This window comes from Brachycentrus maculatus, unplaced genomic scaffold (assembly GCF_059751285.1).
Source record: "Brachycentrus maculatus isolate JH-2025_06_01 unplaced genomic scaffold, ASM5975128v1 h1tg000237l, whole genome shotgun sequence".
Taxonomy (NCBI): Eukaryota; Metazoa; Arthropoda; class Insecta; order Trichoptera; family Brachycentridae; genus Brachycentrus; species Brachycentrus maculatus.
This window is the reverse complement of record NW_028280988.1, coordinates 620,445-634,747: the sequence shown is the minus strand read 5'-3', so window position 1 is coordinate 634,747 and position 14,303 is coordinate 620,445. Positions and strand designations below refer to the sequence as shown.

Genomic DNA, 14,303 nt, shown 5'->3' with positions numbered 1-14,303 from the left:
CTCTGTATACTAATCATAAGTAATCACAAACCCAATTCCGATCTGTACAATGTTTTTTTGGTGTCTCTCACGCTCTACCAAAGGTAAGCAAATAGAACGCCCATAAGGGTCTCCAACTCTCTACCAACTGTTGGTCGAATCGTCTTTAATGTACTGACGTAAAAGACGCTTTTAAGCGTTTCCCACAAACGTTGTGTTAACTTGAACATTGAACAGTAATATGTATTGTCTGAATCACCCACCAAAAAGAAGCAGATGACAGCATAATCTATAACAAGGCTATGTAGCTTCAGATTATCGAAAAATCACAAATAAAAGACCAATAAATATTTAAGAAAATCAAAAAATCTTTTTATTATAATTAATCAGTGCAGGTTATTCAATTTAAGATGTTACTTTATAAATTAAACCAAGATGGAGTCGACCCATGCGTCGTAAGCGGAATATCTGGTGAACACATCGGGAGCTCCCCTGGCACACGGCAGTCCCCAGGATACTATACCGACAAGTCCACCGTCATTAAAGAGAGCGCTTCCAGAATCACCCTGAAATGAGAATCAGTTATGGAATATGACTAATCATTAAAAAGTACATTCTCAGATAAGTGCTTTAAAAATCCCGGTCTATATGTTGCGATTGTATACATATAATAACCATATGAGATAATATGTAATTACATTTTATGGATGGTAAAAATTGCTATTCCACACATGTTCTCAATTTTAAATTGATCTTTTCATTGAAAACAAATTTGATTAATAAGAAAAATTCAAATAAACCTTGATTGTGTAACAATGACAAGACGTATGTTGGTGGTTTTGTTTTGTAAGATAATTAATTACAAAAATTGCACTTTATGTCGTGATAATCTTAAATAATTCAATATCCTTTTAAATACTATATTTTTAAAGATTATTATGGCATGAAGTGCAATTACTTTTGCATTTCCATACACCTTACTACTTTTTTGTAAGCGAAAGAAAGTGCTAAGAGAAAATGTTATAACTGATAACAATTTCGATAACATTAGTGGTCTTATTACCACATGCTTTATAGCTGTAGAAAGTAAGAGATAGCATTTCTTCCTTGTTACCTAAAACGTTATATTGTAAAGATTAATGAAAACACTAGAGATTGTAGTGACATTCACACATAATAGATTATTGTAGAAAGACGGAGGAAGATATTTATCAAATAATGTATTTTACTTGGAAACAATTTTCAAATAATGGTGTGGCGCAATAATTGCCTATTTAAACTATAGGGTCCGCCATCTAAAGTTTTTTTTTTCAACTAGTGCTTATTTCGTGAATGGTAACACTTAGCTCATGTCTGATTTGACAGATAATTAGTTTTATCCTTCCGCTGAGCGAATATGGTTGTGTATACGCTTGAACAACGCTGGGAAATATTGCGACATTACTTTGAAAATCATGGTAATGTTGCAGAATGTGTGCGAAAATTGCGTACGGTTTTTGGAAGAAGAGAAGCACCGTCAGCTCCGTATGTTCGTTATCTTGTGAAAAAAGTGAAAGAAACTGGCATCCTCATCGATAAACCAAAGCGTGAAAAGCCAAAAACAGTGCGTACACCCGAGAATATCGATGTTGTGGCAGAAAGTGTGCGTGAAGCGCCATCAACATCAATTCACCGTCGTTCTCAACAATTGAACATTTCGGAGACATCATTGAGACGAATTTTGCATAAAGACCTTGGTATGACGCCATACAAAGTCCAATTGGTTCAGGAGTTGAAGCCAACTGACCATCCAATGCGTTTTCGCTTCGCTGAGTGGGCCTGCGATCGACTTACAGAAGATGCCGATTTTGCCAAAAAAATCATCTTTTCGGATGAAGCTCATTTTGATCTTGGCGGGTATGTAAACAAGCAAAATTGTCGTATTTGGGGCACAGAAAACCCGCACGCATACATTGAAAAGCCGGTACACCCAAAACGAGTCACTGTTTGGTGCGGATTTTGGTCCAGAGGCATAATTGGGCCATTTTTCTTTGAAAATGAGCAAGGAGTGGCCGTTACAGTCAATGGCGATCGTTATCGGGCCATGTTGAACGGATTTTTGTTCACAAAAATTGAAGAGGAGGATATTGGCAACATTTGGTTTCAACAGGACGACGCTACGTGCCACACAGCCGAAGCTACACTCGATGTTTTGCGCCCTGTTTTTGAAGATCGCATTATCAGCCGCAGAGCTGATGTCGTTTGGCCACCTCGGAGCTGCGATTTGACACCGTTGGACTATTATTTGTGGGGTGCCCTCAAAGATAAATGTTACGCCGACAAGCCAGAGACAATTGACGCTTTAAAGGACAATATTCGTGAAGCCATTGGTGAAATACAGCTGCACACAATCGATAATGTGCTTAAAAATTGGACCGATCGTGTAGGCTACTGCATGGCCAGCCGAGGCAGCCATTTGAATGAAATTATTTTCCATTATTAACCGGAAGGATTGTACTTATAAATAAAAAAAGAAATTTGAGAAAATATTCAGTAGTTTTTTTTTTATAGCATTTTCAAAAAAAAAAGTTATTTGGCGGACCCTTTATTACATATCGCTCACTCCTATCAAGAACTTCATAAATATTAAATCTTGATTTCAGTAGATTTTTCGTTTTTAAAGTTCAAAAATATAATACAATGTATTAAAAATAAATTACTAGCCACTCAATGAACTTTTTACTATGCAACAGATCTTTTTAGGTAAAACCTGAAGGTTTTTTTCTCCATTTGAAAATATTAAGTATATTTAAAAAAAATAATTAAACAATAAATTTTCTTTAAAATGCAAAAACAACACTTTCTGCTATGTAAATATTAAGTTAAAAATATGCCGCTTTTGCTGGGATATAGTACATTTTCTGGGCATGCCGAAAACATGCACAATTGAATATTGTGGATTTTTTATATATGACGTTCTTGAAAGGAGTGAGCGATATGTGAAATATGTAATACCTCCTCTAAAACTACCGCTAAAGAAATATTCACTTCAGTTCATGTAAAAAATTCAGCTCTTTTTTAATCGTGTGAAGTTTAGATTATGATTGCTAAATCTGAAGAGAAAATGGTAACAGTATGCTCACGCTGCAGACGGCCTCTCCCACTTCTTTGAGAGTACACAGTTCTCCAGCGGAGATCTCGGGGTAGTAAGGAATGGTGAGAGCCGCTTCATCCCTTCTCTCCACACATTCCTCGTGGCTCAGGGTGTTGGTAACCAGGAACTTCAGTAGGTTAGTATAGGAGCCGTTAGGGTACTGCAATATGTTAATATCTCATGTCATTTATTCAATTGGCTTTGACTTGAGAATTCCCTCAATTACGAAAACGCAGTAAGAGCGTAAATAACTATAATACAGTTGTTTCGACTTGAGATCTATCATTTTCATATGAACAAAGTTGGCATCTAAGACATCTCAAAGAAGTCTGAACATCACCTGACCTTTTGGCTAGTTAAAGTGATCACTGGTGTAACATTCACCATTCTGCCCATGATTAAACATCCATTTGATTTTTTAAAAAATTATATTTAAGCATAAATACCTACATATTTAGGAGACTCCCATATCTGAAAGTCCGTTATATAAAAATAAGGTTTAAAATAAATCAAAAACTTTTTTTGATAATATGAGCATTGTATTTAGATATAAATAAATAACCCAAAATACAAACAAAATTCTATTTATTATCTTCAGACACTCGCCATGAAGTGTCTTTGCTGTTTGATATTAACGCGCTTTCGGTAATCCTGTTTTGAAAAATTATTCAAGTTTTGTTTGCACTTTTGATGTTATGAGACATTATTTGTGATTATCATTGCCACTAAAAATAGTTTACATGCAGCCAGGCTGGAATTTAAGCATGTATAATATTAACAGGACATTTTTAAATTTTTTGCATTTGTCAGGATTTTTTGTTCATTATATGCAAAGTTTATTATATAGAGGTCCATTATATCGAGGTGTTACTGTAGGTAGTAAATAATGAATAATAGCAAGTCATGCTCGTAGAAGCTTGTGAAATCTACTGTGAAGTGTATGAGTCCTTTGAGTAAATATACTTACTGCTTTTATATTTTTTTACAAAAATTATAGTAATATTAGTATATAATCACTCACCGAGATTTTTATGTCTATCGGTTTCGAGGCGTACCCGTTTTTTCGTTAATACAATCACTAACACAGCTTGCAAACAATACTGCTCGTCACTACCAAAGCACTTTTCACAAACTTAAAACTACACAAAATGTTTACCGCATGCGATTTTGGTCGACCCAAAGACCAACTTGCACTATTTTTGTGTAGTTTTAAGTGTGTGAATAGTGCTATAGTAGTGACGGGTTATTGTTTGTGGTACGTCTCGAAACCGGTAGACATAAAAATCTCGGTGACTTATTATATACTAATACAGTGAAACCTCTATCTATTGTTACTCGAATAATCGTTTTCCCGGATGTGTCCTTTATTTCTTCTATCTTGACTTAATTTCATACTAAATTTAACCTCATCGATCGTTTCTCTTTCACCATTTATCGTTCGAATTAAGCTGCATATTTCATATATTTTGTCTGTTTTTTTTAATCCTTATTTCCAATTTTCTTACATTCAACGGCAACGTATGGGATGGAAACTATCGAAAGCTTGTGTAATCGATACCAGAAGCCGAAAATATACTATTGACTTACGAAAATAAAACAGTTAAAAAAACAAAAATATTTTTTAAAATTCTATTCAGGTTTGTATTTATTTTTAAATAAATACATTTGCATCTGAAACATGTATTCTTCCTAGAATTTTAGCCTACGAATGGTTTTGCAGATTGGGAGGACGGTATCTTTACTCGGTCGTATCTATTTGCGTATTGACTTCTTAATCCCGCATTCATAGTTTATTTTAATAGGTCCCTTTAAAAACGATAGATAGAGGTTTCACTGTATTACTAACATTTATGTAAAAAAATATAAAAGTTGACTTATGAAAAGTTATTATGACTAACCACAACGTAAATGCCTTAAATATTAATAATATTGAGAATAATATACTTACTGATTCGTATCCCCATCCAATAGCAGTCACTTCGGTACCTCCGTCAATGTATTCGGCGTTCAGAAAAATAATGGCAGTGCTTCCTCCCAGACTCAGAGCAGTTGTCAGCTCTAATACACCAATGTCATTCTTGATAGCGTCAGAATCCCATGCGGGATGGGTGAAGTTCCTGACTACGGTGCTTCTCAAGCCTCCGTCGTTGTAGTTCTGTGTTCCAGACAGGACCTGAAGTAAGCTGGAAGGATTTAAACAATTCAATGATTTACAACATTTTGAGTGTGTCCAAATTGTTCACAAAATCTGGATTATCACCAATTACAGGAATTATTTTCATATTATTTTTGACATCTCATTAAAGATGAAGAAGAATATGGAGGTCCGGGCATTTACGGGGCTGACGACCGTCAGAGGCTGGTTTAAGTGATCGATTTACGTGTAACATTATAATCCAGGATTCGGACCTCACATACTAATATAAGAGTTTCTGCTTAGTAAAAAGCTTCTTTACATCTCACCAATAGATGTCTCTAGTGAAGTTCTAGTGATTCAAGAACAAGGTTTCTAAATTGGTTCATATACATATATTGAACTTCCAAGAATTTGAGTACCTAGTGTGGTTGTCAATAATGGGTAGAATTGGTGAATGTTACATGTGTGTAAAGTGTTCACTTAAACCAGCCTATGACGGTCGTCAGCCCCGTAAATGCCCAGACTTCCATATTCTTCTTCATCTTTGATGAGATGTCAAAAAATAATATTTAGAAAATATATTATGTTGTACTTAAAAATGTAAATATATTAAATAAATAAAAAAAATATTATCTTTTATTATTCACCCAGACCAGTTTTTTATTATTTTTATTTTTATTTGTATACATTTATTTAAATCACAATTTATTCATATTTAGAACTTTTTTTTCATGCATATTGTAACTATCTGTTACATTTTTATTTATGTAGATGAAAAAGGTGTGTGTTAAAATGCAATGTTGTGTCAAAATTGCAAAGCAATCGGTGAATAATGTTTGGATGTACCGCGCATGTCGCTCACTCCTTTCAAGAACGTCATAAATCAAAAATCGTCATTTTTCAGTTGTACATGTTTTCGGAATGCCCAGAAAATGTACTATAACCCAGCAAAAGTGGCATATTTTTAACTTAATATTTACCCACTACAGGGCAGAAGGTGTTGTTTTTGCATTTTGAAGAAAATATATTGTTTAATTATTTTTTTAAATATACTAAATATTTTTCAAATGGAGGAAAAAATTAAGGTTTTACCTAAAAAGATCTGTTAAATAGTGAAAAGTTCAATAAGTGGCTGGATATTTATTTTGAATACATTGTAAAAAAAATTTAAACTTTTAAAACGTTTTCCTGAAAAATCAAGTTTTTTTTATTTATGACGTTCTTGAAAGGAGTGAGCGATGTGCGCGTGTGTGTGCGTGTGTGCGTGCGTGTGTGCGTGTTTGTACCTGGAAAGGGATCCTTCTCCATCGCTTCCAGCATTGTATACAGCATCCACGCAGTGGGCGGCAGTCAGCACGAACTTGTTGGTGATGAGTGAGCCCCCGCAGAAGTGGCTCTTGATGACGACGCCAGTCCGCAGAGACACCGCGAAGGGGGCGAACCCCGAGGGGGCCACTCCGCCCCCGACGATACGCCCCTTGTAGAACTCGTTAGCTAATCAATTATAAAGAAAATCAACAATTAAAACTTTTGCACATTTAACGCTTAACCTCGGCTCGTAACGCATGTCTGTATTGAAAATTATAGTGCATGTTGGTCTTCGGGTGCATGTGTTAGACATTTTGTGTAGTTTTGAGTGTGTAAAGGTGCTATGGTGGTGAAGGGTAGTAGTGTATGCATGCTGTGTTAGTGATTGTCCTGAAGAAGAGACGGGTACGTCTCAAAACCGGTAGACATAAAAATCTCGGTGAGTGGTTATGTACTAATATTATTAACACTTTTGTTAAAAAATAAATAAGTTAAAATGACTAACCCCAAAGTAAATGCTATAAATATTAATAGTATTGAGAATATTATAATTAAAAACTATTAAGAATAAAATTATTAATTTTATAAAATCAAACAACTTTGTTTTAACCACTTTTGATTGGTGCACTTTATCCAACCGGTGTCAACAAGAACCTTGTCATCATCAGGGTTTATGTACTAAATTCTAAAACATTGAAATACTCATAATATTGTGTTGTTTTATTTTATAAAGTTTATAAAAGGTGCCACAAAGTATTTGTGAAAAACATTCAAGAAAAGTTATTAATTTATCAAATATTTAGTTAATTAAGATCTGGACCACCGTTCTGTACATGACGAATTTCACCATTAAATTGGTATTTGTACTTTCTATCACTCATCAGTTATCAGAAATCATTATAAAAATTACAAAATATGATGAAATGATATATTTATTTAATAATGTTTATCTGATTAAACAAAGTACATGTTGATCTTTATCTTTATTGGCCAAAAATTATGAACAGACACTTGACCTTCGAGTTTTCTGTGACGTTATTTCTCTTCGTTGCATAATGTAGTCGTACAACAGTATCCCAAGCTGTTTTTGGATCTTATCATATATTATTTGCAAGTTTTTTTTAAGGAGAAAATATTATATTTACTTCATATGTACTCGTATTAAAAATTGTTGTTAAAATTCAACTTTCTTGCGAAAAGTTAAAAAAAATAAGAGATTAGGTCGTTTCTCACCCCCTGTATCTTATCCTCTTGTATTCAAATTAACATATTTTTAGTAAATTACCGTTGTTCCTAACATCACCCATTGTGTCTATGTTTTCATCTATTTTTATACAAATGACAGGCTTTTATCTATGTATGTTTACACAAATTTCTAATAGATTTATATTATCCACTGACACTTCGTGATGGAATTGCATTTTAAATTTATTATTAGATTAAAACCAATATTTTTAGCTTTTCCACTTTTTTAAAAAAGTGGAAAAGCTAAAAATATTGGTTTTAATCTAATAATAAATCAAATTTCTAATGACAATGAGTAGATTTTTGTATAAACTTTACAATTTCTGCACATTCTCAATACTTTCATTATTTTATCAAACATTAGGTTTACAGTTTCTTTATTTTTATTTAATTTATTTCATTCACTTTGTGGTAATAATTTTTTTATTCATTCCATACACAAATTTAAAAGAAAATACTTTTTTATTTTAATATAATAATAACTCAAATGGTAAAAAACAAGTGTTTTCTTTTTAATTTAAATTAAATGACCTTATTTCAGTAATATTTTAAACACCCAATACTCGTTTTGTGACCGCCAAATTTCAAATTGTTTTAGATATAAGTTTCGTACTGACATTTCTCGGTGGAACTGCATTTTATATAATAAAATAAAACTATAATACAAAGTTTTTTCACAAATATTTTATTTGACCAGTGACCGAGTGTCGTCCTTACTGACATCGTCAGACCAGTCTGATGGTGTTGGTAACGACGAAACCTGGCCACTGGTCAAATAAATAAATATGTAGAAAAAACTATGCAAGTGGTTGTTATTTTATCATTTCAAATTATATTATTAGTCGAATATTCCACAAAACATGACAACAGAAAAGGATTTGCGTATCGCATAACATTGGTATGATAGGAGTCTCATTTTGTTCACTTATCAGTCATTTTGATTGAAATATTTCTGCCCATCATAATATAATAATTTTATATATTAAGCTCTACACGTAATATAACAAGCTTGGTTTCCAAGTGTACTTTGAGCACCACTGGCATGATACATTCAATATCAAATTAAATTATTATTTTAATTATCATTTTATGACCCCTATCCACACACAAGTGCATAGGACACTATTTCAAATCGACGTATTGTTAACACGATCGTGATTATGTAAAGGTAGGTTGATCAGTTTTATATTCAGGATTCATAGATATAGGACTGGAATATGTTTGATGGGATGCAGTTGGAATAGTGTACTTCAATTCAGCTTTCTAAGACAACAGCTGGAGGTGCGTTGTAGGAGCCTGGGTGAGGACCAATCCGACATCGGATCCATGTTAATTCATAAGGAACTCTTACGAGAGGTGATATTATACATGATAAAACTAGTGAAGGACATTAGTACAATAAACCAAGTTAGGACATGAAATGTCGTACGCTCTTCTAGTGGAACGGAAGGCCTGTTGACGACAGTCCAGCTTCTCCTGAGGAGTTTTACATGGTTTCCTCCTAGCGATCAGCAAATGCTGAGAAGTTCTTGATTGGCCCACACTAGATTATCCCTCCTTTTCCCAACTTGCATTAAGCTTGTTGCTTCTCAACAAGCTTATGACCTGGCATTTGGCTGGTTTAAGCGATCACTTGAATAATCCAGTGTTTGATATAGTAAATAAAATAATACAGTTTATGTACACAGCAATTCTCCAACTATTTAAGGTGAAAAATACTTAAATTTTAAAGAAAGTTCATCATCGAGATAACAAAATGACTTTACAATACCAAAATGCAATACCAAATAATTCCAACAGAACTTTAAATATAAAAACCGTACTTTAATAACCTTCCTACAGATTTAAAATAAAATTAATACATTTAAATGTTAAAAAATAAATTATATACATGTTGATCGAAGAAAAAAAACACACATAAAAATAATTATATCAAAATTAAATCCTATTACCAACAAACATAAACAATAAATCATAAGTGTAAGTCCCTCTCCAAGCACAAGAGTTTAGTCTCTTTATTAGAGAGAACTGCGTTATTAATTTTAAGATTTAAGTAAAAATGTCTAGGCCATGAATTAAAATGATAAAATTATAAAAAGTGTCGGGTTGTGGTCCTGTGGTTAATGGCGCGCACTGTCGAGTCGAGAGTTTCTTGGTTCGAACCAATTTGATACCTATTTCTAATAATGAGCCGCTTAGGGTCACAGAAATAGTAAGATATTTAAGTATTTTTTGTAAATAACAAAAACACAAATATTTTACTTTTATTAAAAAAAATTGTAACCGCATTAAATTAAAAAAAAAAAACTAAATATTTTCATCAACTTACCATCACTGAAGGCGACAAGTGCCAAGATCACCAATGCGGAAAATGAAACCATTTTACAGAAATACACAGATACTGTACTGACAGGTTGGTCGTAATATGTCTCATTTTATACTCTTATTTGATGATTAATATCTTAACTAAAAACAGATGTATGAAATGATAAGAAGATAAATATAAATATTATAATCAATAACCTTTAAAATAATGCAATTAAATTAATCAAAGGTAATAATTATAACCTCGCTTTGATTGATAGTCATTTTTGATTTTGCTATCAATATGTGTGAAATTAAAAAAAAATAATACTTATATGTGTAGTTCGAATATGGAGACTGACAATATTTTGAGTGTGTCCAAGTACTTGTTAAAAATCAGAATTATCTCCACATAGGGGTTATTTATTACATTTTTGATATTTCAACTTAGATGAATCATTGGAATGATGAAATAAGGAAAGAATGCTGAGATAAGCATTATCGATAAAATTAAGAAAGGTGTGTTGAGATGGTTTGGACATGTGAAACGTATGAGTGAGGAAAGAACGGTTAAACAAATTTATGGAGTGAATGTAGTTGGAAAAAGAAGCAGAGGAAGACCGAGGAAAACTTGGCACAATCAAGTATGTCAAATACTTGAAAGCGGCCAGGTCAGGAGTAGTAATAATCGTCGGGTATGTATGAAGAGATGTATGAATGTGGCAGAGGCGAAGAATGTTTGCAAAGACAGAGTAGTGTGGTGTTCGATTCTCTCGGCCTACCCCTGCGGGGAAGCGGCGTGATGGTTAGTTTGTTAGTTAGTTAGTCAGTTAGACGAAGAAGACTATGAATATGTTGAGATGTCAAAAATGTAATAAATAACAATCAAAAATGTAATAAATAAAAATAAGTGGAGATAATCCTGATTTGTGAACAACTGTTTGGACACACTCAAAAATCTTGTAAATAAAATTATCTTGTAAAATTATAAGCTACATAAAAAAATGAATATCATGTATTAAATTTTTTTTATTTTTCAAATACGTGAATATTGGTTCGAATCTTGCATACAAATTAAAAGAGTCTCTGCTTAATAAAAGCTTTTCTCGATCCACCATAGATGGCTGTTGTGAACTTATTTTTACTGTGTCAATAAATATCTATATATTCATATATCCATATCAATATATATAGGAGTTACAAAAATTTGAGAGGGGTGGTTGTCCGATTCCGTAGTGTGATGGTTAGCGCGTTAAGCTACCGTGTGCTACAGGTTTGATTCCCAGGGAGGTTGAATATAAATATTATCGGTTTTACGCTCCAATATTTATTTAAATTACCCTGTACTGGTCCCTGGTAAGCGCAGGAGTGGTCATATTGCCTTCATGTAGTTAACAATCATGATAATAATGCGTAAATACGATGTAGTGCTATATGCACCATTGGAAACGGGTTAGAAGAGTTAGAAGAAGATGAAGAAATGGTTGTCAATCATGGGTAGAATTGGTTAATTTTGCACGTGTGTAAAGTGATCACCTAACCAGCCTATGACAGGCCCGTAAATAAGCATCGTAAGTCCTGTAAAAACAGAAGCTTCCATATTCTTCCTAATTTTAATTGAGATATCAAATAAAACGCAAATGTTTTTCTATTATTAAAAAAAGTAATAAAATTATAATAATAATGATTGTTCAAGGAATTAATTTATTAATTATATAATGTACGTTATTAAAACTTAATTCAGAGTATTTTTAATTTTTTAATTAAATTTTTTATAAATAATACTTTTTTGTAAATAATTAATAATAAAGGATACTTCTTACTTCTTATACATACATGTATTATTTTTTATGTATCCTGTAAGATTCATACTCGATTCTCATTTGCATAAAAGTATTTTGCTAACTGCAGCATGATGTCCATAGATGGCACTAAACATTAAATAAAAACATTAACAGATACATTCAAAATAAGTATTTGATAAATATAAGAGTAATTTTTACATTTTAGTATAAAAGAACGTTTCATTTGTATAAACAACGAAAAACACAGCGTATATATTCAGTACTTTTTTAAAATACTGTTAATTTAACTCGCGTTTTGAAGAAAAGGCTGTATGCTGTACTGAGATGGTAATGAATAATCAAATGAAATTTAAAGCTATGAGTAAAAAGGAAACAGTTATTAATGTGTTAGGTATAGATTTATATAGATTTGATTGATTCTTTTTTCTATATGTGTAAAATTTATATGTGAGAAATAAGAAAAACATACGTTTGTCGTAACTTGGTTCATACACATTTCAAACAAACCGAGTGACAGGTGGTCGGTGTTTGGAAGTTTGAAGTTTAGTCAGTTTAGTTTTGCGTGTGTTTACGTCAGGTTGTGCGTGTAGTTTAGTTTAAAAATATTAAAAATTGTGGTGAGTGGTGATAAAAGTAAACAAATGGTTATAAAACAAGGAAAATGTGAATCAAATTGTGCAAACATCTCATCAGGTATAAGAATTTCTTTGTGACAAAGGTAAGATATAAATATAGTTAGTGTAAATAAAAGTATCATCTTCAAAAATGTGTGCGATTGGTTATATTCACACATTTTGTTATGCTTTGATCATTACTTGAACACACGAAATAAAGCATAAACTGCGTGAATAAAAAATAAAATTACATTAAAATTTTTTGAAAACCCTAGGATTTTATTTTGATTGCTATTAGTTTCGAAAGCCGTATATATTGTTTTTGTTTTCGTTTTTGTTTTCCTCAAGCTACTGAAGCACAAATTTAAGATGCCGAAGTTGCGTTGTATGAGTACGGGTATGTAAGCCTGAGTGATCTAGTCATTGCTGCTATTCTCCTTCTCTATCTACTATTGCTCCTTCATTTCCTTTCCCTTATAGTAGTGATTTCTTTCACCTTGAACTCCTTCATTGGCGTCATCTGTATTCTATTAGGTATATACACACATACACATATATATACATATATATATATATATATATATATATATATATATATATATATATATATATATATATATATATATATATATATATATATATATATATATATATATACATATATATATATATACATATATATATATATATATATATATATATATATATATATATATATATATATATATATATTTATATATATATGTATATATATATATATATATATATATATATATATATATATATATATATATATATATATATATATATATATATATATATATATATATATATATATATATATATATATATATATATATATATATATATATATATATATATATATATATATATATATATATATATATATATATATAAACACTCCTATATCTATAATGTGTAGTCCAGGTTTGATCGGCTTGCCTTCATGTAATTAGCAATCAAGTCAACACCGCATCTACCCAATGCATCACCTTGAATGTTTTACTTTTATATTTATATTACATATATACCTACGCCTCTAATACCTTTAAAATAATATTGATTTGACAGGCAAGAACTAGCTTACAAAATAAATGTCATACATACAAAATAAAACGCATTGATTTTGACTTGCAACAATACTGTCCTATATTATGTCTGTTTTTTCGTTTTTCCGAATCATTTGGCATATTTATTAAAAAGTAAATACTACCAATACTACTGCCATTACGCCGTTACACTGAAGGGGTAGGCAGAGAGGATGGAACGCCACACTCTTCCCTAACATATAGCTCACTCCTTTCAACAACGTCATATATCAATAAACTTTATTTTTCAGGAGAGTTTTTTTTAAGTTTAAAAATATATTAAAATGTTTTAAAAATAAACATCGAGCCACTTTTTGAATTTTTTACTGTGCAACAGATCGTTTTAGGTAAAACCTGAATGTTTTTTCTCCATTTGAAAAATATCCAGTATGTTTAAAAAATAATTAAACAATACCTTTTCTTAAAAATGCAAAAAGAACACTTTCTGCCCTGTAGCGGACAAATATTAAGTTAAAAATACACCACCTTTGCTGGGATATAGAACATTTTCTGGGCATTCCGAAAACATGCACAACTGAAAATTGACGATTTTTTAACATGACGTTGTTGAAAGGAGTGAGTGATATCGTACATATGTACACTCCTAGCTTCCTTCACATCCATACATCTAATCATACGTGCGTAAACTTTTGATCTTATAGTGTCGAG

At 31.7% G+C, this 14,303-nt stretch overlaps 2 protein-coding genes across 16 annotated transcripts in view; one reads left to right on the top strand and one right to left on the bottom strand.

Moving 5' to 3' along the window:
* Window positions 1-379: 379 nt before the first annotated feature.
* LOC148306575 (chymotrypsin-1-like) lies at window positions 380-7,864 on the bottom strand. The gene is made up of 5 exons (XM_088264725.1): window positions 7,843-7,864; window positions 6,536-6,743; window positions 5,061-5,295; window positions 3,102-3,272; window positions 380-545 (listed from the first exon to the last, which is right to left on the bottom strand). Exons 1-5 carry the CDS (start codon window positions 7,862-7,864, stop codon window positions 405-407), a joined length of 777 nt encoding a protein of 258 aa, XP_088120851.1. The 3' UTR covers window positions 380-404.
* Window positions 7,865-12,460: 4,596 nt separating this feature from the next.
* LOC148306574 (uncharacterized) overlaps window positions 12,461-14,303 on the top strand; it is a 137,527-nt gene continuing 135,684 nt past the window's right edge. For all 15 annotated transcript variants that reach the window (XM_088264734.1, XM_088264744.1, XM_088264747.1 and 12 more), the window contains exon 1: window positions 12,461-12,629. The gene's annotated coding sequence lies outside the window, so the exon portion shown is untranslated. The remainder of the gene's footprint in view (window positions 12,630-14,303) is intronic.

What these genes read in the sequence shown, in the direction of transcription:
- LOC148306575 (XM_088264725.1), bottom strand. Translation starts at nt 7,864, where the DNA reads ATGGGTGATGTTAGGAACAACG. An exon ending in GGGTGATGTTAGGAACAACG is followed by an intron (nt 6,744 to 7,842) that starts GTAATTTACTAA and finishes ATAATTGATTAG; the next exon opens with CTAACGAGTTCTACAAGGGG. An exon ending in TTGGATGGGGATACGAATCA is followed by an intron (nt 3,273 to 5,060) that starts GTAAGTATATTA and finishes AACATATTGCAG; the next exon opens with TACCCTAACGGCTCCTATAC.